This window comes from Nanorana parkeri, unplaced genomic scaffold, assembly GCF_000935625.1.
Source record: "Nanorana parkeri isolate BGI_ZX_2015 unplaced genomic scaffold, ASM93562v1 scaffold1159, whole genome shotgun sequence".
Classification (NCBI taxonomy): domain Eukaryota; kingdom Metazoa; phylum Chordata; class Amphibia; order Anura; family Dicroglossidae; genus Nanorana; species Nanorana parkeri.
In genome coordinates this window covers 52,527-79,654 of record NW_017307427.1, presented here as the reverse complement: position 1 = coordinate 79,654, position 27,128 = coordinate 52,527, and the positions used below count along the sequence as shown (strand labels likewise).

Here is a 27,128-nt window from a genome sequence, read left to right as displayed (position 1 = left end):
TGTTTTGCAAGTTTTTCCCCTCTTCCTCCTTCTGTTGCTTTTTATTACCTGATATTGCAGGATATTTCTGATTGCTACAGAATTGTGCAGACTCAACATTGTTAATCCAACCCACCGCTTTTTATTTTACCTGCATATCGTGTTTGTGCTTATTGTCTGTTTTTGTACTTAACTTTTTTCAATAAAAATGTATATGTTAAAGAAGGAAAAGTCAAAGTCCTGTGTATATAATTTGAGTTGCCTATATCGCAGAGGATCTGCGGGATGGTATAACATGTAGGTTTCGCTAAATTTACCCTCTGCCTATGCATATTGTAATAATATAAGGTACAGAGTAAAAGTGTTGGTTAGTTTTTACTGCCTTCTGTAGCTCAGCAGGAGAGATTTGCCCTTATTTTGTGTCTTGAGATGTCATCAGGGCAGGAAGTGACCTAAGGAGATTTTTTCCCTCCATACCTACCTAGGTGACTATCTTGTTGGGCGAAATGTCCCCAGTGAGGCCTTGGACAGCAATATAAACTTGACAAAGAATCAAATTAAAACTAGAGACTATGTTGATGAATATTTGGTATAACTCTGTTTATTGTAATGTGATTTATTTTGTTCAGGCTACAAATCGGAAGAATCATAGGCTAGAGGCTTTGAAAGCCAAGCAGAACCTCTTACAGATGAGAAGGGAAGATGAATTAAAACGATTTGATGAAAACACACATTGGCTCCATCGTGTAGAAAATGAAATGAAATTGTCGGGTTTAGACAACCGGATTCCGAAGGTAACAATTACTTGATATTCTGCCATTTTTCAGCCATGTTTCTTGTCCTTTTTAGAAATGTTTACAGATCTTTGTTATAACTGACTGACCTGGTGCCTCACTCCTGCTTAAGGCTATGTTTTCACCCCGTCCGAAGCAGATCTGCAGGGAACAAATAGTTATGGTCTGGACAAGCCCTTATTTTCTATAATCAGGACGGTGCCACCAATGAGCTTACTTGAGGCAGCTGCCTGAGGTGGCACTCATGGAGGTATAGTGAGGGAAGACAGCACTGAGGCCATTTTGTCTTATACTATGCACAGGCTCAGTGTTGCTGAGCTCCTTGCCTGTCCACTGTGCTTGTCCCATAGGCAGGCACAGTGCCCAAGTCTTGAGTGACATGGAGGCTGTTAAAAGTATAGACTCTGCATCTCTAAGCACAGCTTTACCAGACACTGTCTGTCTGTGTGACAGGCAGTGGAGGAAGGGGGTGGGCTCATCTCTTCCAGCCTTTTCAGCCACTTCCTGTTTACATGCATGCGCTCCAGCTGTTCAGGTTAATGAAGATTTATTTCTCAACATGAAATTGTAAAATTACTCCCCCCCCCTATTTTATTTATTTCAACACTTTTTTTTAATGACTTCAGGCTGGTCACATGACAGTGTCCTCTTCCCTTTTTGCCTCTTTTCTGATGTTGAGAGGACCTCATGAGGCAGTCAGTACTGTTCTGTGCATTATTTGGTAATACCCCCAAGGGGGCAGGCCCATGATGTTCCCCTTTACAGCAAGTGGGTTAAATGTCGCTGACTGTCATTCAGCCCTGAAGGGGGCTGGCAGTGGCAAATCAGCAGGGGACAGTGCCAGAAAGGAAGTAGGTATTTGAGAGCTGCAGTTTTTAGTTTTATATTTGCTGTGTATTAAAAGCAAGTATTTAAGAGCACGTTAATTTTATGTATTTTCTAAATTTGGTTTATTTTTCCATAGTCCTTACAAATAGTGTTTCTGCTAAAATCTTAATGTGGGAAAGCACCCTGCATTCTGTATTTTTAGCATTCAAATTTTCCTAATTGCTTGCCATAATGTTTGGCATTTTTGTCCTCCTAGCCTTAGGTATGTGAACAGAAATATATTGTATAAACTGCAGTACCAATAATTCTATTTTTAGGTGAATTTCTATTGGTTCTGGGCTATTCACAGATTTCATTTGTTAATATTTCATAAGCTTCTCTTGCAGAGTAGCCATGATCCTTTTCTATATATAGCTCCTGTGACATTTTCATTAATAATTTATCCCTACCAGTAGTTAATTGTAAAGGCCTAAAAGTAGTTGGGCATTTCATAATCTCTCGCTGATCATTGTCTGTGGGTAATGATGAATGAATGCATTGGTTCAGTTTAATAAATAACTCCCCCCCTCCTTTTTTCTTTATATACAGGAGCTTTCTAAAGACTTGCAGTGCTGTCATTTAAAATTAGAGGTAAAAGATTTAAAATCTCAGATTGAACATATGAACAGGCTGGTATGCCTTCAAGAACGAGAATACCGTCTTAGTGAAAAGTAAGTGAATACAACGTTTCCTTTCCTTTTCCTTTTTGTATTTTTTAACCTAACGTCCCTGCTCTTCTGTTATTATACTGCAAACCCCACCATTTTGAATGTGCAGAGCCACACATAGAGACTGGACTTTTGCATTTTGCTACCTTCCTGTTTGCCAAATCCCTCATGTTCCTTTTACTTATAACCAGCTTTAAATGAACCATACGGCAGTGGGCATTAGTAGTAATCTGCCTCTCTATCCTTGAATTGATTACAAAAATGCATTCATAGCTCTCGGGGATTACTTGATTTTTATTTTATTCTCCTATTGTCAGTGCAAAAACATCATGCTGAAGGTCAGACTACAAGACATCTTCTCTTTTTTTTTTTTAGCACAATGCTGGTAGGGATGTGCTGATACCGGGTATTTGGGGCGAGTACTCCTACTCGCCCAAATGCTCCGATACTTACCTCCAATACCGGAACTTCCGGTCAGAGGGAGATATCCCTCTGACCGACAGTGCAGAGGGAGCATGGAGCTGGCTTCCTTTCCTATCAGGAAGCCCAGGTGATGGGTTATGACCCAGCTTCCTGATTGGCTAGGAAGCTGGGTTCACGTGTTGCTAAGCAGTCTGGCTGCCTGACCAAGTAGGAAGCCTGACGGCGAGTCATGAGGTGCCGTCCGGCTTCCTGATTGGTCAGGAAGCCAGTCTGCAGAGAAACGAGTGGAGCTGGCTTCCTAGCCAATCAGGAAGCTGGACAGCACCTCATGACTCGCCGTCAGGCTTCCTACTTGGTCAGGCAGCCTCTGAAATCGGTGTCCTTTCGCTAGAACACCGGCTTCACAGGCAATAAGGAAGCCAGGCGACGGGTCATGATTCACCACATGACTTCCTGATAATCGGGGCATAAGGCACCGGTACATGGTACTCTGTATCGGCGAGTACCGGAGAAAAAAAATATCGGTACTCGATATCGAAAAAACGGTATCTGTGCATCCCTAATTATCATATAACAAAGATGCTTATAAAATATATCTAAAGGGTTTGTGCAGACATTACCCAAATTCAACACCAATCCCCCTTCTCCATTCTAAAGCATGTCCTAGAATTATTTTTCTTATAACTTGTTCCTGTAGTTAGAAATAGCTTTATTGCTAGTGTGAACGGGTCCTAAGGCAGGAGCATTGTTTTGCTGGGAAGGAAATCAAAGTTTATATGTATAGTAGGGGTGGAGGATAGGCTGTGTTCCAACAGGCAGGGCTGACAACGCTGGTTTGAACTACAGTGCAGGAAAGGTCCAAACCGTAAGCTGGGTTGTGTAGATAAACAGGTATTTTTCTGTACACGCAGCATTTTAAAAATTAAAGTATGTGTGAAATGTACAAGTAAGAGAAGGGGTTTTTTTTTTTTTTTTTTCCATAGTTTTTTTTTTGTTTTAAAACGTCAAGGGGTACATCACAGTAAAATACAATACAATACAAGGTGCATGAGTAATAAACCACTGTCGTATGGGAATCAGTGAAGGCGTACTTTAGCAATAATATTGCAGGCGTTGCATCCGTATTCTCTGTAGTTAATCAGGTGAAAAAAAACAAGCGTAGTCATCAAGTGAAAAAGGGGAGGAATTACGTCAAATTTAGCTTCAAAACAGATTGTGCAAGTGCATAGACGTTGAGTAAGACATACTGGTTACGAGATCTAGCACTTGGCGTATCGGCCATTCAAATAAACTAGCTTGGTGTCAGTAAGTATCCCCAAATATAGGGATGGGATGGCATGTATACATATCCGATACTAAGTAAACTGAGTCCAGAGATTGAGGCAAAGTCAGATAGAAGTTTGGTGAGATTGGGTAGAGTTATTATGGGTTTGGTGACGAAGAGTAGGGCATCATCTGCAAATAAGCATATTTTGTGAGAGAGACCAGCATGGTCAATACCGGAGATGTCAGGAGAGTTGTGGATCTTTTGGGCAAGGGGTTCTAGTGCAAGGGCAAAGAGGAGCGGGGGATAGTGGGCATCCTTGCCTGGTCCCCCTGAGGATCGGGAAGGGTTGGGAGCAGTAACCGGAGTATTTAATACTTGCTGTTGGGTTGTCGTAGAGGGCAGACACCCACGTCAGAAAGGAAGCACCAAAGCCCCAGTGACGTAATGTGTGGAAAAGGTATGGCCAGGAAATACTATCAAAAGCCTTTTTAATATCTAGTGAGAGCAGCATGGTGGGTATCTTCTTAGTCTTGGCGATATGAGAGAGGAGGGAGATTCTGCGGACATTGTCCCCAGCCTGTCTGGTAGGTATGAAGCCTACTTGGTCATTGGAGACCAGGCTACCTATGATCAAATTCAGCCTATTAGCTAGGACTTAGGCTAGTAGTTTGACGTCCACATTCAGTAAAGAGATTGGTCTGTAATTTGAGGGGTTAGTATGGTCAGAGGAAGGTTTGGGGATCATACAGATCAGGGATGTCCATGCCCCGTTGGTCGTACGTAGTCTGATGGGCTTAAAGGTCAGATCTAACCGCCTAAGTTTAGTGGCTAAGAGGGAATTTGCCTTGTTACTGCCTTGTTACTGCCTTGTTACTCTTAAGATAAAATTTGTGGGCTGTGCGATGCAGTTGTTTAGCGGCATGGTCTGTGAGCAGAAGATTCAACGCATGGCGAGCTGACTCCAAGTTTTGTTTGCCGAAGAAGGGTCCTGTGAGAAAGTTTCGGAGCATTCAGTAAAGGTTCTCTCAAGTGAGGTCAAGTGAGGTCAATCTACGCAGCCTTTCTTTCTTAAGCTGAGATGATAATTGGATGATCCGGCCCCTGAGGACCGGTTTATGGGCTTCCCAAAGGGTGACAGGTGAAATATCAGGCGTTCGATTCAGTTGGATGTAGTCCGCTATATAGGACTCGAGCAGTATCTTAGTGGAGGGATCAGTCAGGAGGGAATCATTTAAGGTCCAAGTAGATGTAGTAGGGGTGGGTAGTAGGGTAGGAATAAGGATCGTCACTGCTGAGTGATCCGACTAGACATAGTGTGTTAGGGGGAGATATTGCTTACTGTACTCACCCAACCAGATTAAACGGGAGACCGCTGGTACGCTTGCCCCGGATGGTACGTGGCTCAGCTCTGAAAGCGACTGATGAATCCGAGGTGGGAGATAAGAAGATGGAGAGAGGGATGGACAAGAGGGACAAGACATAGATAACAGCAACACAAATTCTAGAACCGGTAGTGGATATAATCCACAACAAGCCTGGAAAATTTGCGACCACAATGGGCCTGGACCCTGAGCCAAAGGGGAGAGTGTGTAGATAGGCACTAAGGGGTGCACTCTTAGGCAGCCTGGCGTTAAGATAGTATGGTGCGGCCAGTAATTATGTGCAGGGGGAGTCTATGCTCAGGATATTAGCTGAGGGTCCAGGCCAAATGAATATAGCTACTATATATATACGTTAATGGGGAAAGAGATCTCCTTTCGGCTGTATTGGATGTCAGAGTTAAGTAATCTGCTCTTAAGTAATGTTTTTTTCCCCATCCACCATCTTGTAGAGTAGAGTGTGTTACTGCCGGCCTCCATACAGCCTAACACTGAGCTGGCACTCAAAATGAGTGAAAGGGCATCATAGCCACATTATTAGTATATAGTGCTGACAACTTACGCAGCATTTACATACTGTACATTCACATCAGTTCCTGCTCTCAAGGTACTTACAGTCTAAGATCCTTATCTTGCATGCATGCATGCATACAGACACACACACACATACAGGGCCAATTTACACAGGAGCCAATTAACATACCAGCATGTCCTAGGAGCATGGGAGGAATCCAGAGAGTACCATTAAGAAGCCCACACAAGCATAGGATTTGAACCAAGGAGTTGCAAGTCACTAAGCAACCTAATGCGCTCTTCTGGCTGTTTTCTCTTTAAGTCCTCTTAGATGGTGCATCGCTGCGGTAGCAGTTTTCCATGTTGCCTTTTCTTATGTATACTAGACATTCTGCCAAACTAGTATCTTGTGTAGGACATACATACTGCTTCTATTGTTTTTGTTTCTGTATCATGATTACTCGTGGAGACACAAACCAGCAGACTGAGATGTCTGGCCGTGACATGTGCAACACCTGTTGGCATTTAAAGAATGCTAAAAGTATATAATAAACTCTTAACATTGGTCGAAAATCCTATTTCAATTTTCACTACAAAGGCAGATATTTAGACTGCTATGTAAAGTTTATTTATAATATAGTAACAACTGTATAATAAGGATTATTTTCTCGCTTCATACAAATTGATGATCATCTGATGAAATTAAAGTCTGGCTTCAACCAAACTTTTATTTTTTTTATTTGAACATAGTGCTGAAGGAATAGAATCCCTTGCAGGTTTTTAGTACAGATATTATCCCTCTTGGGGAGATTTCCACTTACTTGCTGTCAGGACAGAAAGCAGTGGAAATGTCTCCAGCAACAAAACACACACAAAATTTAGGATAGATTAAAAGCTTTGTTAAGTTATTACTGCCTCTGGCTTGCTGCCCTCATTTCTAGTCTAGCTTTCAAATGCTGTCAGGACAGGAAACAAGGTGAAATCTCCCCAATAGGTTAACTGCAATAAAAATTTGACAGCGGGATTTGCTTTTCAGGTCTATCCAAAAATAAAACAATCGTTTTCGGTGGAGTTGGCATTTTAATTTTTTTATCATATCAGAACCACTGGAATTGAAAGAAAGGTTTGCATATGGCACAAAATCAGTTAAATCAAAAGATCATATTATAGCTTCTGTTGTGTCATCTTAACATAACCTAGATAAACAATATTTTTTTTGTTTGATGAATGTTTGTAGTGGTGATTTAAGATCGGAATCGATAATCTGATTTTGATTTGTTTCTTTAGTGTAATTCTATTTTCTTGTTTTTTTTATTTTAATATACTTTAAAGAATGAAGATTTAATTAATCATCTTTTTTCCATTTTCAATCTAGGTTGCTCAACTTTCTGCTGCCAGCTTTCAGAAGACAATATGAAATGTTAAGAGAGGCTGGATTATCCAGTGCTGTTGTAGAGTCTGATTTCCAGGAGGTTGAGCACTTGGTACAGAGGGAAAAGGCTGTGGTGTGGGCAGATCAGACAATTGTTGAAGACCCCAACAAAACAGAAGTACCAGATGTTGCGTCAATCATTTCCTTCCCACAACTGATCTATTCACAGACCACGCCATGCAGTAAGATGATTTCTGATGTTTTATATTTCTTTAATGCCATAAATTAAAACATTTAAATGAAAACAAAAAGCTGTCTAAACTCTTTTAATGCTGGAAACACAATAAAACAGCAGCCTGAACTGCTGTGTGGACTCTAGCTACTTGTATTAGAGACCCTAAATTGAGGCAGTTTACTTATAAACAGTGGAAACAAGGCTGCTGTAATTACAAATGGTTGAATGATAAAGTGCCTGAAACTTGTTTTATATAAAACAATTGTCAGTTTAATTTGCTGGCTTTTCAATACCAGAAAGAATTCTGATAGAGCAGAGATATCCCCCAGCCCCAAGCGGATCCACACAGACAGAGGGACTATAGTTTAGGTACCTTAGCAGGGACCACCCCTGACTTGCCAACCTGGCTGAGCAGTGTGGTAATTTAAAGGGAAAATGCCTCATGCAGTCTTTGCCCATGTGTTGGATCTTTAGGGCAGGGTTTCATTAATATGGCCCTCAGCCTTGGACCTGTAAAGCACCCTGCAGTAGCTACATGCACTGCACAAAGTTGAATGTCCTACATTGGATCCAGTGCCATAAGCACATTACAAGCCAGCCCCTCCTCTTCCTTCCGGTGGGGTCTGAGTATGGTCCGCCAAGGCACTGCAAAAAGAAAACTAATCCAGATAGCGACTTTGTGCTGCAGTAGCTGTGAGCAGCATAGAGAAACTTGCTAGAAGAGGTTTTTAATAGACAAGTGTGGAAAAGAATGAACTTCTCTGAGCAGAAAAAGGGACACTAACAAAAAACTGAGGAAGGCATGGAGTGGTAGAGGTTATCCTGGACTGTCCTAACAGCTTTGAATTTCCAGGGTCCAATCACCTGAAAATAGCAGCATAACCTATTGTTCAAGAATTAACTCCTTGTATCCTGTGATGTACAATAATAAACCCTGTCGTTGATGAGAGATGTAGTAAAAAGCAAAGCATACGGGCTGAAACCAACTAATTGATTAGTTGTTCTGGATCTCCTAGTTCTCTCCTCTGCGTTCGAAGCATGGGTTTCATCGTCTTATGTCCCCTCCAAACCCTGCTGCTCCCAGCGGTGAGAAGAGCTCCCCAAACCTACACACACAGCCCCCCTTCCCCTTGACTGTGTCCTCAATCTCTTCTTTTTTTTTTTATCTCAAAAAGAACATCTCTGGTCTGCTTAGACCTCTGATATTTCCCCAAATCCCAAAGTGGTTACGTAAAGTAAAGTTTAATTTTAAAAAAAGCGCAAAAGAATTCTTAAAAAAAAAAAAAGAAATCCCCCCTCCCCCCCCAATTATTACAAAGAAAAAACTAAAGTCATTTTCCGTTTCGGCCTGAAAAATTCTGGTGCGGGAGGCGCATTGCGGTACCATTTAGTTCAATGACACCCTAAAGCACCTACCTGCCCCGGAGCGTGCAGCACTACAATGCCGTGCATTCCAGTGCTGTGCGATTGCAAAAAATTGCATGCAGTTTTATTCTGAAGTAATCTTTGTAACACTGCGTTTGTGAATTTTATTTTGAATTGAAGATTTAAAGATTTTTTTTTTCTTTTATCCAATCGAAAAATAATCAGCCAAGTAAGTGATAATGAAAATAATAGCTGCAGCCCTACAGCAGATGCCTTCCTGTCATTGAACTGACTGCACACACTACAGTGAAATAATGAAGATTTGGCCCCAAACATCCATCACAGTTGTACAACTCCTTCTGTTACCCTGCATACAGATTACAGAGAACCATTCACACCAATTCCCTTTTGTATTCTCCTACTCTTAAATGGTAGATCGTACAATGGGGGCACTAGTTCTGATGACCCTGCTGACCACCAGGGATTTCCCTCACTTTGGAGAGATTTCTTCTAACTTCCTATTGTGGCTATTGGAGAGGAAATCTCCCCAATGGGATAGAGATAGCAAAAAAGCTGACAAGTTAATAACCCTCCCTTACTCTATCCAAAGTTCAAAAAAACATTTGGGCTTCAGTTTCACTTTAACTAAGGCCTGGTTCACACTCCTCCTACTTGGAACGCGCTGTAAAACGCCCTACGCCCAAGGAAGTACAGGAGCTTCTTTAGGGCGTATTTGTCACGTGTATCCATTAGGATACAGTGGGATAGCCCTCGGAAACACGTGTTTCCGTACGCCTAGGTGTGAACCCCGCCTAAAGTACTATAAGTGAAATAGGATTGCATTCTTTTCTGTCAAAGGTTATGCTTGATTTGCTCATGATTTCTCTTCCTGCACTGTGCATCCTCTAACACCTTTTGTTGGAGTGTCCTGTGGTTGCATGATCTAGCAGGGGTTGAACAGTCCAGTTTTACTGTAGCGACTACAGAAAAATGTGTTAGTATGTTGTGCATGCATGTGGCTGCTTATAGTGCAACTTGAGATTGTGCAGGAAAGTGTAGCAGCACTTAAGCTTAACTGAATAAGCGATGTCTTTGTCGAAATGTACAGTTGTGTGAAAAAGAAGGTACACCCTCTTTGAATTTTATGGTTTTACATATCGTAACATAATGAAAATAATCTGGTCTTTAGCAGGTCCTAAAATAAAGTAAATACAACTTCTGATGAACAACACCACATGACATATTACACTGTCATTTTTTATTTTAAAAGCATAAAGTCAAATGGAGAAGTTGTGTGTGAACAATTGAGTACACCCTTACTGCTTCCATAGGAATTAGAGGCTAAGTAGCAGCCAGGTGCTGCTAATCAAATGCCCTTTATTAATTGATAATCAGCAAGTGTGATCACATCTATGAAAACTGAAGTTCAGCAGTTTGTTGTTCTGGAGCGTTCAGGTGTGTGTTAACACAATGCCAAGGAGGAAAGATATCGGCAATGATCTTGGAGAAGCAATTGTTGCTGCCCGTCAATCTGGGAAGGGTAATAAAGCAATTGCCAAACAATTTTTCCGTTGCCAATCTTCCCAAGAGTGGACGTCCCAGCAAATTCATCCGAAGGTCAGACCGTGCAATGCTCAGAGAAAGTGCAGAAAACCCAAGAGTTACACCTCACACTTTACAGGCCTCAGCATGTTATGACACTACAATTGGAGAAAGACTGAACAAGTATGGTTTCTTTGCAAGGGTTGCCAGGAGAAAGCCTCTTCTCTCTGAAAAGTACATTGCAGCAAGGTTTAGGTTTGAAAAGTTGCATCTGAACAAACCACAAGACTTCTAAAACAATGTCCTTTGGGCAGATGAGACCAAAGTTGAGATGTTTGTCCTTGATGCATAGTGCCAAGTTGAGGAACAAACCAAACACAGCATATCAGCACAAACACCTCATACAAGCATGGTGGTGGAGGGGGTGATGATTTAGGCTGTTTTTGCAGCCATAGGACCTGGACACCTTGCAGTTATTGAGTCGACCATGAGCTCCTCTGTACGTCAAAGTACTCCAGAGTCAAATGTGAGGCCATCTGTTCGACAGCTAAATCTTGACCGAATTTGGGTCATGCAACAGGCAATCATCTCAAGCACACCAGCAAATCTACAACATAATGGTTGAAAAAGAAAAGAATCAAGGTGTTGTAATGGCCCAGTCAAAGTCCAGACCTCATTCCGATTGATAGGCTATGGTGGGACCTTAAGAGAGCTGGGCATAAACAAATGCCCCCAAACCTTAATGAACTGAAGCAACGTTGTAAAGAAGAGCAGGCCAAAATTCCTTCACAACGATGTGCGAGACTGAAAGCGATTACTTCAAGTTATTGCTGCTAAAGGTGGTTCTACAAGCTATTGAATCATAAGGTGTTACATGGCTTCTCCATTTTGGCTTTATGCGTGTAAAATAAATAATGACACTGTGTAATATGTCATATGGGGTTGTCCATCTGAGGTTGTATTTCCTGCTAAGGACCAGATGATTTTTTATTATGTCCTGATATTTAAAACCAGAGGGTGTACTTTTTTTTTCACACAACTGTGTGTGTCTGGATACACCTTGCAGGTAGAGATGTTAGTGAAATCGGGAAATATAAAAATAGACTGGGCTTTTGAAAGCTATTACCACATATAACTGTTCATAACCCCACCTTAAATATAGAGCTGTCATCAGCATCAATAATTTGTGTTCATATAGCTAGTGGGGTTGAGGCTTACTCTACACATTTCTCAGACTGTTTACATCTGCTTCATCAGGAGTTTGTGACAAGCTAATTACTGTTATAATGTGTGGTAAGTGGATAGGACTTCACAGCCACAAACTAACCCCGTAGGTAGAAATGAGGGCTTAAAAGAAGGCATATGTTAATCAATTTTTATGGTTTTGGAGGTTTTACATTTTGTATAATAAAATATATATTAACAAAAGAATGTACAAATATGAAAAAAAAAATGTATTTAACATCACAGGAATGTGTGCAACAACATAATTGGTTTGAGCATTTGGGTTTAGATGCACTTTTCATTTTTACGGTTTTCTTTTTTTTAGGAGGAGAGAAGCATGTTCAGATGACACAAATGCCAGGCAGAATCACACAGAATGAGAGCAGCCTAGCAGTTGTCAAACCTTTCACTGAGGAACCAAGTACGTTTTTATTTACTTTTTTTTTTAAATCTGACATTATGCACAAGACAGATACCAAAAATGTCAGCAGTTTTACTGAATTTAGGGGATATTGCCTACCTGCCAAAGGTTTTTTTATTCGGACAATGCTATTTCACAATCTGTGTTCCCAGTAACTTAGCGTTCTAGGAACACCATCACATGAGCCCACTGTAGTAAATATGCAAGCCATGTGTTATGAGTCCACCCCTTGCAGTACAAGTTGGATGATTGTTTAGCCCTGCCACTTATGACTCATTAAGGTGTGTGAGTAACTCTCAGCTAACAATAGACAGGTCAGCTTAAAAAAGTAAAGGAAGCATTCCACCTACCATATGTTTTTGCTCCCTAATCTCATATTATAAACTTGCATGGAAAGTTCTTAGAAAGAATCTTTTATAAAGTGTGGTCCAATTTTATCCAACTGTGAAATAAATCATTAGAAATCCTTCTGGGTTTCCAAAGGCAATTTGATAACTCCCTGGATCAACATTGTTTCTTATAGCTATTTACTCACAATAAAATCCTATTCTTGTAGTCCATTGAGGGACACATTGAATCTTGAACCTTTGGGTTATATTGCTGCTAGGGATGCACCGATACCGGTATTTCGGTATCGAGTACCGATATTTGTTTTTTTTTGGTACTCGCAAGTCCCATTCAGGAAGCTAGGCAGCGTGTAAAGACTCGCCACCCAGCTTCCCGATTAGCAGGGAAGCCGTCTCCATGCTTCTCGTCACCAGGTGACGAGCAAGCATGTAGCCGGCTTTCTGGCCAATCGGGAAGCTGGGAGCTGTGTAATGATGTGGCGCGCGGCTTCCTGATTGGCCGGGAAGCCAGCCCCATGCTCCCTCGTCATGAGGTGACGGGAGCATGAAGTTGGCTTCCCGACCAATCAGGAAGCCGGGCAGTGTGTAATGAAGCGCTGCCCGGCTTCCTGATACCAGAAGTATCGGGCTAGGCATAGGAACATTTGGGCGCGTAAACGTACTTGCCCAAATACTCGGCACCGATACTAGTATCGGTGCATCCCTAATTGCTGCCTACAAGAGGATTGGACACTAATAAATAAGAAATATTTTAAGCTACACTCTGGTGTGTAAATGATCATTCCAAGTGATGTCTTTTTCAGAAATTATTTCCAAATCCCCCTTTATATTGTCTGGACAGTCAGAGATAAGTTTTTTGACAGAACCCTTGCTGAATGTTCCCCTCTGCAGGAGAGGAGATCGTTTAAGTACCCCATAATGGGGATGTCATAAGAGTGTAAAAGGGGCAACACTTGGGAGCTTGCAAGGTGCAGAGGAGAGGCTGAAGGACAGTGCCATGAACTGGTAATGTAGGGGTCCCACACTTGAAACAAGAGTACTGCTGAAGGAGATAAACTATTATTGGAGTTTTTCTGTGTGAGAGTTTCTCTGTCTGGGTCCCTGTTGTACAGGTTGTGCTCACTAACTGTCCCACTGACCTCGCAAGGAATCAATGGGCATCTCCCCAGCATTCAGCAAATACTGCTAGAATTGATCTATAACCAATGAAGGATGTAATATGTTGACAATACTGTAATGTGCAATGTATATGGTAAACTATAGTTAGGGCTATATCATGTGTGGGAAAATATTGAATCTCACAGTATTGGTTAGTGACTCACAGGACCTTTCTCTCCCTCCTCAGCTTTTAACCAAACGAAGATTTATGTAGATCCAGTTGGACCTTTTGCTTAGTCGTTTCTCATTCTTAATCTGTTCAAGATGTTAGAGCGGAAGGTGGACTTTGCACGGAAATTGCAAAATGCTGGCCACCTGTTAAACGGTGGTCATTATTTCATATTTAAAGAAACATATTTAATATCCATCCTAATTATGTGGATTTTACTTGTCGACAAAAGCACCAGCGTTTCCTGAGCTTTCCCCCATTTCCCCCATTTCCTCCATAGCATTTCTTTCTGGCTCTTGCATTAAATTTCGTAAATAAATTCATAGGATTTTCAGACTTCTTGCTGTCAAATGTCTGGCCAACACACTTGCCGTTTGCTCTTTTATAGTTTCAATAGTTTTTATTGAGCAATTTTGTGGAGAAAAAAAGAGCAGAATAACAATACAGGTTTGGTCAGGGACAACACGACCAAACAAAAAGGGTTGATGAAATAAGCAACAAAGACATCTAAGGCAATCATGTTCACAGTAGGCAAAAAACAGTCAGAGGGCACAACTTCTTATGTCAGCAGTCACAAAGAGTACAAGGTATTATGGGGGAGGCAAACCATGTTGAGACCATAGAAACCAAGGACGCCATTTCCTAAAGAAGCTCCCCAATAAATCATTGCATGTCGCTATGACACGCTCATATTCAAAATGCAGTCGCAGTATCTGCAAAGTCTCTGAAGTATTGACAGCCAACGAGCTATTCCAATGTCTGGCTACTGTCACTTTGGCCGCCAGGAGGCTATGAATGACGATACCTCTAAGATGGATAGGGTAGCTTTCGATACCCAAATGTAGCAGAGCCAGGCCATGCATGGGGACAGATGGACAGCCACTAACAGCTGCCATAATTTGGAAAATGTTGTTCCAAAAGCTAGTGAGGGATTTGCAGAACCAGTAGGCGTGAAGCAATGTTCCCGTGAGTCCACAGCCTCTCCAGAACTCCAGAGAGTTGGTAGCTGTTTGCTCTTTTTAAAGGGATAGAAAATGTAACACTTTTAATAACATATTTAGTAGACTGAAATGGAGCAAAGAAAAAAAGTTCATTGGGGTTTACACAGAGTTTTACAGCTTAAAGCAAATCTTCAAAACAAAAGTCCACCAAACAGTAATAACCGCAAATTGCCTATAATCTCTGTTGGCCAGGAAAGCGTCCACTGTTTGTCCCTCTGAAACTGGCGTAAATTTTCTTTTTAAGGGGTTGAGTTTTTGTTAGTAATGCGGCTAAGCCTCGACTTAAGTTTTCTCTATATGGGAGGCTTCAGATGGAACCAGCCAATGTCTGAAGGAACAGATAATCACTATTGATCCCCCTGAAAGCATCGGTCTCTGTAGCTCTCTCCATTCACTGCAGATCCAACCAGCCTCTAAAACCTACGTGCCCTAATGGAGCTGAAAGAAGGCCTAGTTACGTGACCTGTTGGTCATGTGACGCACCTTTACTCCAATCATTGACTTTCTTACGACACCATAGGCCCCACTCTGCGGCCTGTAGAGATGTTGTATAACCTTTCAATAGTGTGTAAGAAAAAAAAGTTCTACCACATTGTCTTAGTTCCTTTGAGAGTAAGCACCGCTAAATAATAATGTATATTGCTCAAGCAAACTTTTAAAGAGGTCTAGGGTAAAGTAACAGGAATATGAAAAGGATGATTAGGTTACATCTGACCTATCTGCATTGCTGAGTTTTTCCTCTTATCTAAACAATAGACATTGGTGAGAAAGATGGAATAAATGAAATTTTATAGCTGTATGTACTACAGTGTAATTTGTACTAAAAATGATGGCAAAAGTCAACATGTATTATCCTTTAATAGTTACGAGCGCTGTTTCTGAGGCTCACAAAACTAATTATGTCTAATGTAGGTGTCTAGTTTCTATGCAGAATGGTAATTGTTTTCTGTTCATCGAACATAACCACAAGGGGCTTTGTTACATGTGCTTCATAAAGATAATCTTTACTTGCATATTTAGTCACTTAAAGCAACACTGGGAGAAAAAAAGCCTGTGTTCTAAACAAAAACCTTTTCTGTAGTCTACCTGAGCCGCTAAGAACCCAAACTACAACCTATTCACAGTTTTTATTTAAAAGAGAACTATGGGTTAAGTATTTTTCCCCATAGTTCTCTTTAGGGTCACGGGAGGACATATATTAACCTCCTCCCATGACCCAAAGCTCAGTATAGCCCATGATATATTGAGTGCCGCAGCCGGGACGGATCCCGACAATACTGTCGAGATTAGCCCAACTGCGTGAGTGACAGCTGGCTCTGCCTATCTAGAAGCAGAGCCAGCTGTACCTGCCCCCTTCCCTGATCGTTCCTCCACTCGGAGTGAGCGGATCAGCTGCATGTTTCTGCTCACTTCCCGATCAAAAGCAGTCGACAGCTTCTTTGTCACAGGTGGGCTCTTACTATGAGGATGAGTGGAAATCACTCTCCTCATAGTTCTCCTTTTTTAAAGCAGATGGTGAAAATATATTGATCCCCGAAATCAGAATAAATTGTCAAACCTTATCCCGCTTTAGGGCTCATTCAAAGCTATGCATTCTGATAACGCATGCCCTACCACTATATGCAATACACATACGCCGTGGTGCTAGTCATTTAATTTACACCCCAGTGAACTAAAGGAATGCACAGTGACATACTGCTTTGGTGTCTTGCAATACCAAACTGTGCATGTCTGTTTTCTGGTTCATTGTGGTGTGTTGGCAGCCATTGAAGTGATTTGAGCTGCTCTAACACAACACATTGCAACAGGTTGGGAGGATGTCAATGGGTCATCCTTAAAGTGATGTGAGATGGGGACCTTAGATTGTAAGCTACTTGAGGGCAGGGACTGATGGGACTAAATAGTATGTAAAGTGCTGCCTAAACTAACAGTGCTATATTAGATGTAATAATTACATGCAACTATGGGCAAAAGCAAAAATTATACATAAGATGCAGACTAGTCATTTACAAGAATTAACATAGCAGTGTTTGTTTTTCTGCCTCCCCCGGAGCATATTTTATTAAATATTTAACCTACCAGTAGATTATTTCTTTTCCACTTCCTGTCATAGGGCGGCAACGCTGTTCATTATGCAGTGAAATCACTGTAGAGTTGTCGTCCTGTTAAAAGTCAGCAGATTAAAGCCCAACTCCAGCTAACACTTTTTTTTAGCAGTTATAGGAACAGCTTTTTCTTTTGGGGAAAAAAAGGTTTAAAAAATTGTACAAAGGTGTAGTTATATATCCTGCTTTCCATTTAGATCACACCAGCAAGGTGTATCACCAGACAGTCCTTGTCCTAGGGTGACAATGCTTACTCAGTTGCCGTGTTGTGTTGTCCTTTCCTGTGTGCTCTTTATGTCCATTATTAGCAGTTGAATCAATGCTTGTTGTGCTGGCAAAATCTGCTGTAGATACTACAGGAATACTGTTATCTTCAGCCACTGCCAGAGGGTGAACACATCCACTGCGAGTTCATAGAAAGGTTCTGATAAACGACGATTGTCAGCTGTAGAGGAATGCAGATTGTTGCACAGAAGTGAGTTAATCGAAAACAAACCCCTGTGAACATAAGTTAAAAGGGGAAATCACACCCCACAAAAAAGTGCACAAGGATGCTATGGTCCTCCCAAAAAGAGGAATGGCCTTGAATCTTTAAACCTCCCTTAGGTGCAAGGCTCCTGACGGAGGCAAGGTACTCTGGTCCACCTAGGCCAAAACCAAGCAGACCCTGGTTCTTGGTGGAGTGGCTTCGGCTGATCCCCAAGTACTTGGTGAGGATTTTGTTGAAGAGACACCCGCATGGGCAGAGGCAAAAGACCCAAAGGCCACAGCCAAAAATCCCCCCTTCCCTAGACATCTGCATGGATCCCGAAGGTACCCATACCCTCCATTAGTGCTCATGCATAAGTGCTGGTGCAAGACATGGCAAGCCTTTTGGCCAAGATAAAAAATTGCTTCAAGCTAGTCAGAAGGGACTGCCCAAAAAGCGTAGTGTAGAAAAAGCTGGAGAGCCACAGCTTTGTGGCAGTGGCACATATAGTTTATTAGGAGCAGAAACCATAATTTTCACTGTCTTGCACCATCAGCCTCTTGGCGCAATGCTGTTGCATCTGCATTGTGCCGTATAATCATTATACAGCGCACTGCAGAATACCACCAGCTATAGAGGACTACAAATCCCAGCAATAATACATTATATACAGCACAATGCAGAACAACGCCAGCTAAAGAGGACTACAAATTCCAGCAATAGTACATTATAGCATAATGTACTATTGCTACATTCCTCTATAGCTGCTGGTATTCTGCACTGCGCCGCTGTATAATGTACTATTTTTTACTTCCACCGCGCCAAGCTTGCTTCCGTGATGGACTACAATCTCAATAGAAACTAGTAGTCCATCACTGGAGCCTTTTTTTTTTTTTAACCGATTAATCAAACTCCATAATCGGCAAACGAATCGATTATGAAAATAATCGTTAGCTGCAGCCCTAGAGTGTATATATGTGTGTGCGCATAGTGTGTGGGTGTGTGTATATGTGCTTGGATATACTGCGACTTCACTTGAATTATTATAGAATATTGTACTGCAGTATAAAGGATCAGGTCAGCTTTGCATTTCTGTAAATGAGCAGAAGTGTTAAACCTCCGTAATATGCGATTTTGCTCTGAAAGGTCTTGACTGAACCCATCTGTCATTTTAACGACACTCGAGAAGAACATATACGTTGGATGGTATTGCATTTTGTTCTTAAACTTTTTACAAATTTCATGATTTCGTTTGTACTTTTACATTGACAACATACTGAAATATATGTTTACGGCCCTAATATTTATCTAGTTGCACAAATGTAGGTTACCACAGAGACCAAGAGTTTGAAATTCACCCACACTGCTCCCTCGTGACATTACAGATAGGTAGCCATAGTTACTCAAGGCAGCTCTGCCGCTTTGTTGTAAAGATTTGCTGCATCTATGAGTAATACCTGGCATGTGATGCTTGGTGATTAACAGCTTTTGTTATTAAATTAGTGTTGGCATAGAAGTTGCATTAATCTCTTTTGTAAGTGGATGCATCTGAAGAATGGTTTTGTGTTTTTTTAAATTTTTTTGAACAAGTACATCTTTAGTTTTCTCTTTTTCAAGTTTGCATCTTCATTGAAATTTCTAAAGATCAAGAAATTTTGAGTTTTCCGGGGGGTTTTAAGGCTACTAATATAGCAATACTAAACCTGAAGTTAAATATTTTAAATGTACAATTAAAATTTAGACTTTTTAGCATGCACTCTGACTGAAAGTGTTTGGACACTTGACCTTTACACCTATATGAGCTTGTTATAAATCCCATTCCAAAACAATGGGTATTAATATGGAGTTGCCCACTCCTCCTTTTTCTTCCCAACCGCTGCAGCTGTAACAGCTTCCACTCTTCTTTTGGAAAGCTTTTTGCAAGATTTTGTAATGGATCTATTAGGGATGTCCAGATACCAGTGCTTATACTTGGCAGAGAAACTAGCAGGGTTGCGGTGGTTGCAGCTGGGGTGGGGGCTCTGGCGCTCCACCACCGTCCTGAAATCATTAGTCTGTATTGTTTTAGGAAAACCTGTCACATGACACTAAACAAAAATGTGCTAGTACTTGGATCTGTGAGTACTCGGCATGTACCAGTACTCGTACTCGCAAAACTGGTATTGTTGCATCCCTAATATATATTTATAAAAACAAAATCATACATTAAAACAGATATGTACAAATCCCAGGGGCTCTGTATGTACCTTAAAAATGACAGCTGCCTCCTAACTTTTGGCTTTTTCATTAGTTTAGTCTTGGAGCTGGAAAAGTATCTGCACTTGTACCGAGTATGGTTCTTGGCATCTGAACATCCCTAGTGTCTGTGATTTATTTGTTCCCATCCAGCCTAAAAAACATTTAGTGGCCAGGATTGATGTTGGGCGATAATACCTGGCTTGCAATAGTTGTTCCAGTTCATCTTTTTTGGCCATAATGGTGTCGATTTTTAGCTCCACCTCACCCAAAAAATACTCAGCTAAATATATACAGTATATATCGGTCTGTTCAAAATTGATTTTGTTTGAATATTTTTTTTTTGAAGATGGTAGAGAAAGGGTTAGAACTTCATTTGGATTTTTATTAGTGAAGGGATCTCTAGTCTCCTTCAGTTCAGGTAATACCCTCCTTTGTTAGACTGACCATGTGTCATAGGGACAGGAAGTGAGGGGAAATCTTGTCAATAGTGGGACAGGTTACACTATAAACCTGATGGAAGTTCCTAACCTTTTCCATTCTATGAAAAAGAAAATGCCATCTCACCTGAATAAGTCACTTTGATTTCTCTTGTGAATGCTCATTTAATAGGTTTGAAAGAAAATGTTCCTCCGAGGCAAGTAGAAGATCCTCCTTTCAAAAGAACCAGGAGGAAACTAATGCAGTCTCCCCAGACAGCAGCTCAATGTACCAGTAGTAACGAGCATGAGGATTCACTCAGCGGGGAGCTTGTACCTATTGTTTACACACCAGACAACTGCAATAAAACAATCCTTCTCACAAAGGATGTAAGAACAATGTCTGGCATTGGAGAGACTCTGGAAAATATCCCCACCTTCATGGCTAATGACAAAGACCGTCAAAAGATGGGGTTCACCTTCCAGATGAAGATGGATCCTGAACATGACATGGACTCTACGGTCATTCTTTCTCATGGCAACACTGACATGAATCCAGATGCCAGTGGCACAGGCACGCATCCTCCAAGCATGCTACAGAGGTATTACATTAGATTCAGGATGTTCTTGTATATGGCAACAAATTACTGGTAAACGCACAGACAACCTTTTGTGGACACTCAAAACTAACACTGTGGTCACACTACTTGGCATATGAGATAGATATATGCACACGCACATATGTATTGTAAGCTGTTCTGAATTTGAGCACTGTGCTTTAGGAACCTCATTTTTACAGCAGTGCACTGCACATTTTAACCATAGGAAACTGTCAATTTAGAAATACAGGAGCTACCAATGCTGACTTTATTTTTAGGTGCGCGTTTTAGCACTCTCATCCTTAAGCTGTCCATACACAGAACGATTTCTCTTGTTCAGCACAGTTGGCTGAGCAAGAGAAATCACTTAATTCCCCCACCTATGCTAAACAGCGTGGCTGGACCAATCTCCCCTGCTGCCTGTTGTATTCTGACCTGTGGCATCTGCAACTGTCTAAGGGCCCAGTCACACCATATCAAGTGCCTACCGATGCAGTTTGCGCCCGTAACGCGCTGGGCCGTGTTCTGGGGCGGGAGGGGGCGTCTCTGTCATTCATGTCAATGGTACAGCAGAAGATGCAATCTGGAAAAAATGCTGGATGCACTATTTTTTCAGAGCGCACTGGAACGGACGGCATTCCTGTACCTCGCATTCCGGTGTGGATGATCGCTCTGCGGACAGGGGGCGTGTCTGCGGTGCCATTCACATGAACAGCACAGACACGCCTCCTCCTGCCCCAGAACACACCCCGGCTTCATGTATGTGATCCAGTGCGTTACTGTAATGAACTGCACCGGGACGCACTGGATATGGTGTGACTGGGCCCTGAATACATGAACAGTGACTGCATCTGATTCACTGCAGTCACAGTTGGGCCAACTTTTTTCTGCCTAGCTCCTTTTGATTTTTCAATCATAGTTTGTGGAGCCAGCATAGCTGTAATTTCCACTGCTTGCTGGGAGTACAGGCATAGCTGCCCATTGTCACTATATAGTGATGTATGTACATGTTTTGGGACTACATTTCCTAGCTATCCTTTTATTGGGATGATCTGAGCATTGTAAGGTTTTAAGGTCCAGCTCGGTAACTAATGACAGAAAACATTTTCTAAGCTGCTTGTAGTCAGGCCCTTGCTGAGTTATGCTACCTGCTGGTGGTCATGTAGCTCAAATAGATGTGGAAAGAATACTGATTTGCTGCACTATAAGGGGACACCTAGATCCTCAAGTCAACAAAATTCAAGTTTTACTGAGGTCCCAGCCTTATATAAAATCACTTTCCTTCCCAGCTTCAATGGCTTATGTTTTTTTCTACTATTCTAGTTTTCTCATGCCCAAAGATCAACTTTTACGCTCGTTTACATGACAGGTTCCCTTTAGACATTAGTGAGGTTTCTTGTTACTGCGCACCACTGCTTTTTTGCATATTACGAAGTAGTGCCCGAAACGTTCGTTATAGCTTTTTAGTTGTACAAGACTCTCGCCTCATCCAAGCAGCCTTTAGTTCCACCGACTCTGACAACGTTTGTTCTCTTTGCTAAATGCACAGAACTGTATGCATTGTAAGGCGGACGGTCATATTGTAAAAGGCAAACATTTACCAAAGCCTTTAATCCCTGTTCTCACAGGCTAGGACTCCCATCTCTGCTGAGCAGAAATCCAGGAAAGCTGAGTGAGAAGCCATCCTACATGGCAATGACTTCAGCTGCCGAAAGAAAGAGAAAGCTATTAAGGTAAGATTGTACACTTCGTGCCATAAGATCTCCTGTCTGGAATGTATTAGAGGCCGGCTCTCTGAATGTCATTTCTATGAAAATCTTGCAGTATTATATAAATACCAGGTTATTGCAGTTGTGTCCCTCAGTCTATTGTTTCTCTTCCTCCCCTATTTCTGCTTTTCTTAATTTAACATTGGATTTTCCAGAGGGCAGGTATTACAAATGTTTCCCTTACAGACAACCTTTGCAGCCTTTCACTACAATAAACTAAACAGTAAAGGTCCTGACACTTTGTTTTTAAAACTGTTTAAGCATATTCTTCTTAAAACAATTCCTCCCCCTAATACAGACATGTGATTCCCATTGTCAGGTCCCCTCTTCGTTCCATAGTTATAATCCCCCTCACCTTTTTGTCAATGTAAACTTTCTATAAAACCTCATAGAGACCTTCTGTTTGCCATAAACATTTGACTGTCACAAAGAAACCTATAAGTACATGTTCCTCCGGCAGTATAAGTACATGTTCCTCCGGCAGTATAAGTACATGTTCCTCCGGCAGTATACAAACATTGAACAATTATAACATTATATCTACTTTTAAAATTGCAATCCAGGCAAACGGAAGGGAATTTATCAAAACTGGAGCAACTGTGCATGGCAACCAATCGGCGTCTGTTTCATTTTCAAATCTTAACTGAACAAACTGAAGAGAGAAGCTGATTGGTTGTCATGCACCACTGCTCCAGTTTTTTGATACATTTCCCCCAATGTATGTAATTTACATATAAGCGAACTGTCTTGCTTGCCAATGGAATAGTGATTCTGATGAGCCTGTCTGCTGCTGCAGACATCACTGGCCTGTTCTTGACCCTCCACTGCAGTGTCAGCTTTGACAGAAGCATTAGCCGCCACCACCGGCACACCCAATCTGGATTGGACAGTGACACGGTCGCACATAGAATCAATATGCACTCACTCTGTCTGCCATCATGTCCTCTATCATCACATGTGCAATCTAACATGTGCAGTCCGATTGGCTCCTTGTGCTTTTCTCCAAATAGATTTTATACTTCATATTATATATTGACCAATATACTGGTGCATTTAAAAGATGTAAGATGCTCCTGGGGGTACCCATAGCCCGCCTAAAGCTTAAATATCAGTTTTATCAGTAAGTTAGGTTCTAACATGCATTTTGGATGATCAGCTGAACAACTGGGGGGGGGGGGGTCTTAATCCTTGTTTCCAACTTGATCTTTAAGTCTTGCAGCAGGCAGTGCCGTGAAGGAGGACAGCGTGCCACTTCCTGTCCCTAAACGTGTGCGTCAGGACAACCCCTTTGAATGTAAAGCCCTGCGAGTGAAAAGGACAGCAGGTGAGCATGAAGTGATAGATTATGACATTTCTCGTTCACTTTTCACTGTGTGATGAAAGGCTGACATTTCCAGGTTATCAGCCTAATGGTTTGTTACTGTAATCAGTCATCTAAAATATTTTCCAAGTGCGATATGTCCTTTATGCTGTGAATTGGCAGGAATGTCTGTTTCAAAAGGTGTGGGTGTTTGATTTTTATTCCGCTTATTATGGCATATGGCTCGGACGGAGTAAGTTTACTTCTCAATGCGATCTCATTGAACCAACCTTGTTAGCTGAAAATAGTTCTACACAGATGCACGGAAAAAGCTTCCCTTTTATATTTTAATTTGTGTGAATGATCAGCATACTTTCGTTTTTGAAAGATTTGTCTCGATCAGTCTTTGTTGCCAATAGCAACAAATTAGATCTGCTTTGCCATAAAGAGTTGTTTCAGGAAACCTGTATAGTGACTTACAGATCCTCTGGTTGTTTAAGCGATAGTTAAAGGGATCAGTCCACGTAAAAATTATACTTAAGACAGTTATCCCCATGGAAGGTTTCCACCTCACTTTCTATAGTGACAACTGTATTTCCCTCACTTTTTGTCCCAGGGCATCAAGACAAGCTACAAAGGTGAATCTTCTCAACCGAGCCACAGTTCCTACATAAGGGCCCATTCACACCAGCAGCCAGGCTACACCACATGGCTGCTGGTGTGCATGTGCCCAGCATAGTGCTAATGACACATTTAAAGGATCCAGCCAAGCCTTTTTCTTTTTGTGTTTTTGATAGTAGGGAGGGATTAGTTTCCCTGTCGGATTTAACTGATCTGTGGGACTCCAGTAGAACAAATTCCCTTCAGTCACTGCCCCACTGACTACAGCTTCAGCCGACGAGAAGGGAAATTTCAGCAACATATAGAGAACTAAAAATGTTGTTTAGTAGAGATGGGGAAGGTTAGAACCCCTGTCAGCTTTTTGCAGATTTTCTTCCACCTGTCAACCTAAGAGGAAAAATAAAAGGAAAACAGAAAACTATGCCTACAATTACCAGCCAGAGGGGAAAACCCCTCCCCTATAAAGCATGGTTCAATTTGCTCCTACAGGTGCAAAAAAAATTCCTTTCTGATCCCATAAGGGAATTGGATATTCCCTGGATCAACTATCTCTGGTGTGTAATATACTTATAAGAACTCAATATCCAGTATCAAGTTTTTTTTTTTTTAAACAGTTAACTGATCTCGCTAGAACTAGCTTCTGGGGGAATCTATTCCACATTTTCACAGCTCTAGCTGTGAAGAATCCTTTCCATATGCAAAGGTTAAACTTCTTTTCCTCCAGACGCAATGAGTGCCCCCTGGTCCTTTGCAGTGACCTTAAAGTGAATAATTTGGCACCAAGCTCACTATATGGACCATTTATGTATTTATACATGGTGATCATGTACCCCCTAATCGCTTCTTCTCCAGAGAGAACAAATTCAGTATCTTGCAGTCTTGTTTCATTATAACTCATAAGGTCATGTTTGTTTCTTAAAATTACAACACGTGGTTTCACCTAATTCTAGCCAACTTTTTTTTTTTTGACAGAGTGAGAAGGGTTAAGATTTCAGTTTCTGTCCATAACTCCATTTAGAAGATTTCCCCCTCACTTCCTATCTCTGTGACCATCATACAAGAAATAGGGAGTGTGGTGGTCACCATAACAGGAATACACCAACATTCAAAAGACTGTCAAGGGCTCTCCATCTTTTTCCTTAGTCTTGGGAAAGGGAGAGCGCTCATTTCAGTAATGATACAGAGAAGTATAACATGCATGGCATCCCAGAACACAGGCAGGATATTGCTGATCGCTCCTATGAGTAGTTTTTCAGCCAGGCTGTGGATAAACCATGATCAGTCTACAGACATGGCAATTAAAGAACTCCACGCTACCCCTGCACTGCAAGGGTTAACAGCTAATTTTTGTCTAGGCGTTTAAAAAAAAGTTATACTCCTTGACTCCGCTGAACCGGCTCGCTCTTAGGCCGTTCCTTCCAGTTTCTTTCCCCTACTCTTCAGCAGTTTAAGGTCCTATTCTATTCACTATGTATAGACATGAGGAACATTACATTCCAATAATGCAGCACAGGAGGTGAGCGGCTTCAGGGAGCTGGCTTGGCAGTTTGGGTGAGTATACATTTTGTTTTTTTTTAGCATCTAGAGAAAAACGAGCAATTAACCCTTGCAGTGCAGAGGTAGCACCACTGCAAGGGTTAGTAAGTTTTGTCCGGAGTGCTTCTTTAAATAGAATTTTAAAGCTACGCTGTGTTTTGTTTTTTTTTAAACGGACACCTTTGACTGCAAAGGGCATTTTTATGCTATGGTGAACTAACCCTTTAAACAAGTAATGTGCGATTTCATCCTCAGTGGGATTTATTCATTTCATAACTATGCTAAACATATTTTTTTTTCCACCCACAGTAGCAAAATATAAGGACAGTGCTGCACAGAGACGTCTACCCAGGAGCGTTTCAGATGGGAACTTAGCAGCTGGAGCTAGAAAGAAACAATTCTCTATTCTTGGTTCATCTCGACCATTTTCACAAGCTGGAAAGAAGCAGTGACACCGACCTGGACTAAACTTTGATGCAATGTTACAGATGCCTTACTAATATTAATACACTTTTTGGATATACTACATAGGACGTCTTGTACTCTCTGAACGAATCTCAGCAATGTTCTTTCAGTGTTTGTGTTTTTTTTTGTTATGTCATTTGTGCTGTCTGGTGCTATGTCTGAATGTAAACAGAACACTGACAAAGTTATGTATTTAATGTGTGCATGTAGGGAATGCTTGTAAATATTTAAATGGATCTTCTTAGATTTCTTTGTGAGCGCATTGTTGTCAATTGTTCCACTAGTGTGGAGATATAATTTCCTGCAGGCGGTACATGTAGTCTTACTGATTTTATAGCCCTGTGTCTAGTTGTGGTATTCTGTCCGAGCCTATGGTGAGAGAAGACCCAAACGTAGCTCCCAAAAATACTTGTTTTGTAATATATTTTGTAGGTTTGAGTAGGCGCCTATTAATTTCTTTTATTTCAGCAATGTCCATGCCAGAATTTTAGTCCGTGGCTCTTCACACAAAGCCAAAATTAAAGTGTCATATGTACTTTGTGGTGCCTGCTCTTAAAGTGACCCAGTCTGCTCAGGGTTGCGGCCATCTCGTTGCTTGGCATTCTCTAAAAGTATTCCTCCGGGTATGCGAATACCTTGCTGCCCTACTTCTCGCTCTCGTTTCTTCCACTGTCTTGTATCTCACTACAGCACATATTAACTAGTTTGAAGAACACAATTAGCAGGGGTTCAGGAAGGAGTTGGGGACAGATATTCGACTCATCCAACCGTTCGAATACTCGCAGTGGACGGTAAGCAGTGAATCGATGGCTTTTCATAAAACGTGCTTCAGGAAAGATGAGTACTATGCAGTCTTCCTTTTGCATATATGTTTTATATACAAGTG

General features: G+C 41.4%; 1 protein-coding gene across 1 annotated transcript in view; it reads left to right on the top strand.

Annotated features, from left to right (window-relative positions):
* The window catches only part of KIF18A (kinesin family member 18A), a 100,104-nt gene extending 73,863 nt beyond the window's left edge, over window positions 1–26,241 (top strand). The window contains exons 10-17 of the mRNA XM_018568241.1: window positions 609–773; window positions 2,190–2,311; window positions 7,266–7,504; window positions 11,954–12,049; window positions 20,146–20,554; window positions 22,180–22,284; window positions 23,532–23,644; window positions 26,087–26,241. Coding sequence (XP_018423743.1) covers window positions 609–773; window positions 2,190–2,311; window positions 7,266–7,504; window positions 11,954–12,049; window positions 20,146–20,554; window positions 22,180–22,284; window positions 23,532–23,644; window positions 26,087–26,229 — 1,392 coding nt within the window. The 3' untranslated portion in view covers window positions 26,230–26,241. The remainder of the gene's footprint in view (window positions 1–608; window positions 774–2,189; window positions 2,312–7,265; window positions 7,505–11,953; window positions 12,050–20,145; window positions 20,555–22,179; window positions 22,285–23,531; window positions 23,645–26,086) is intronic.
* Window positions 26,242–27,128: the final 887 nt, after the last annotated feature.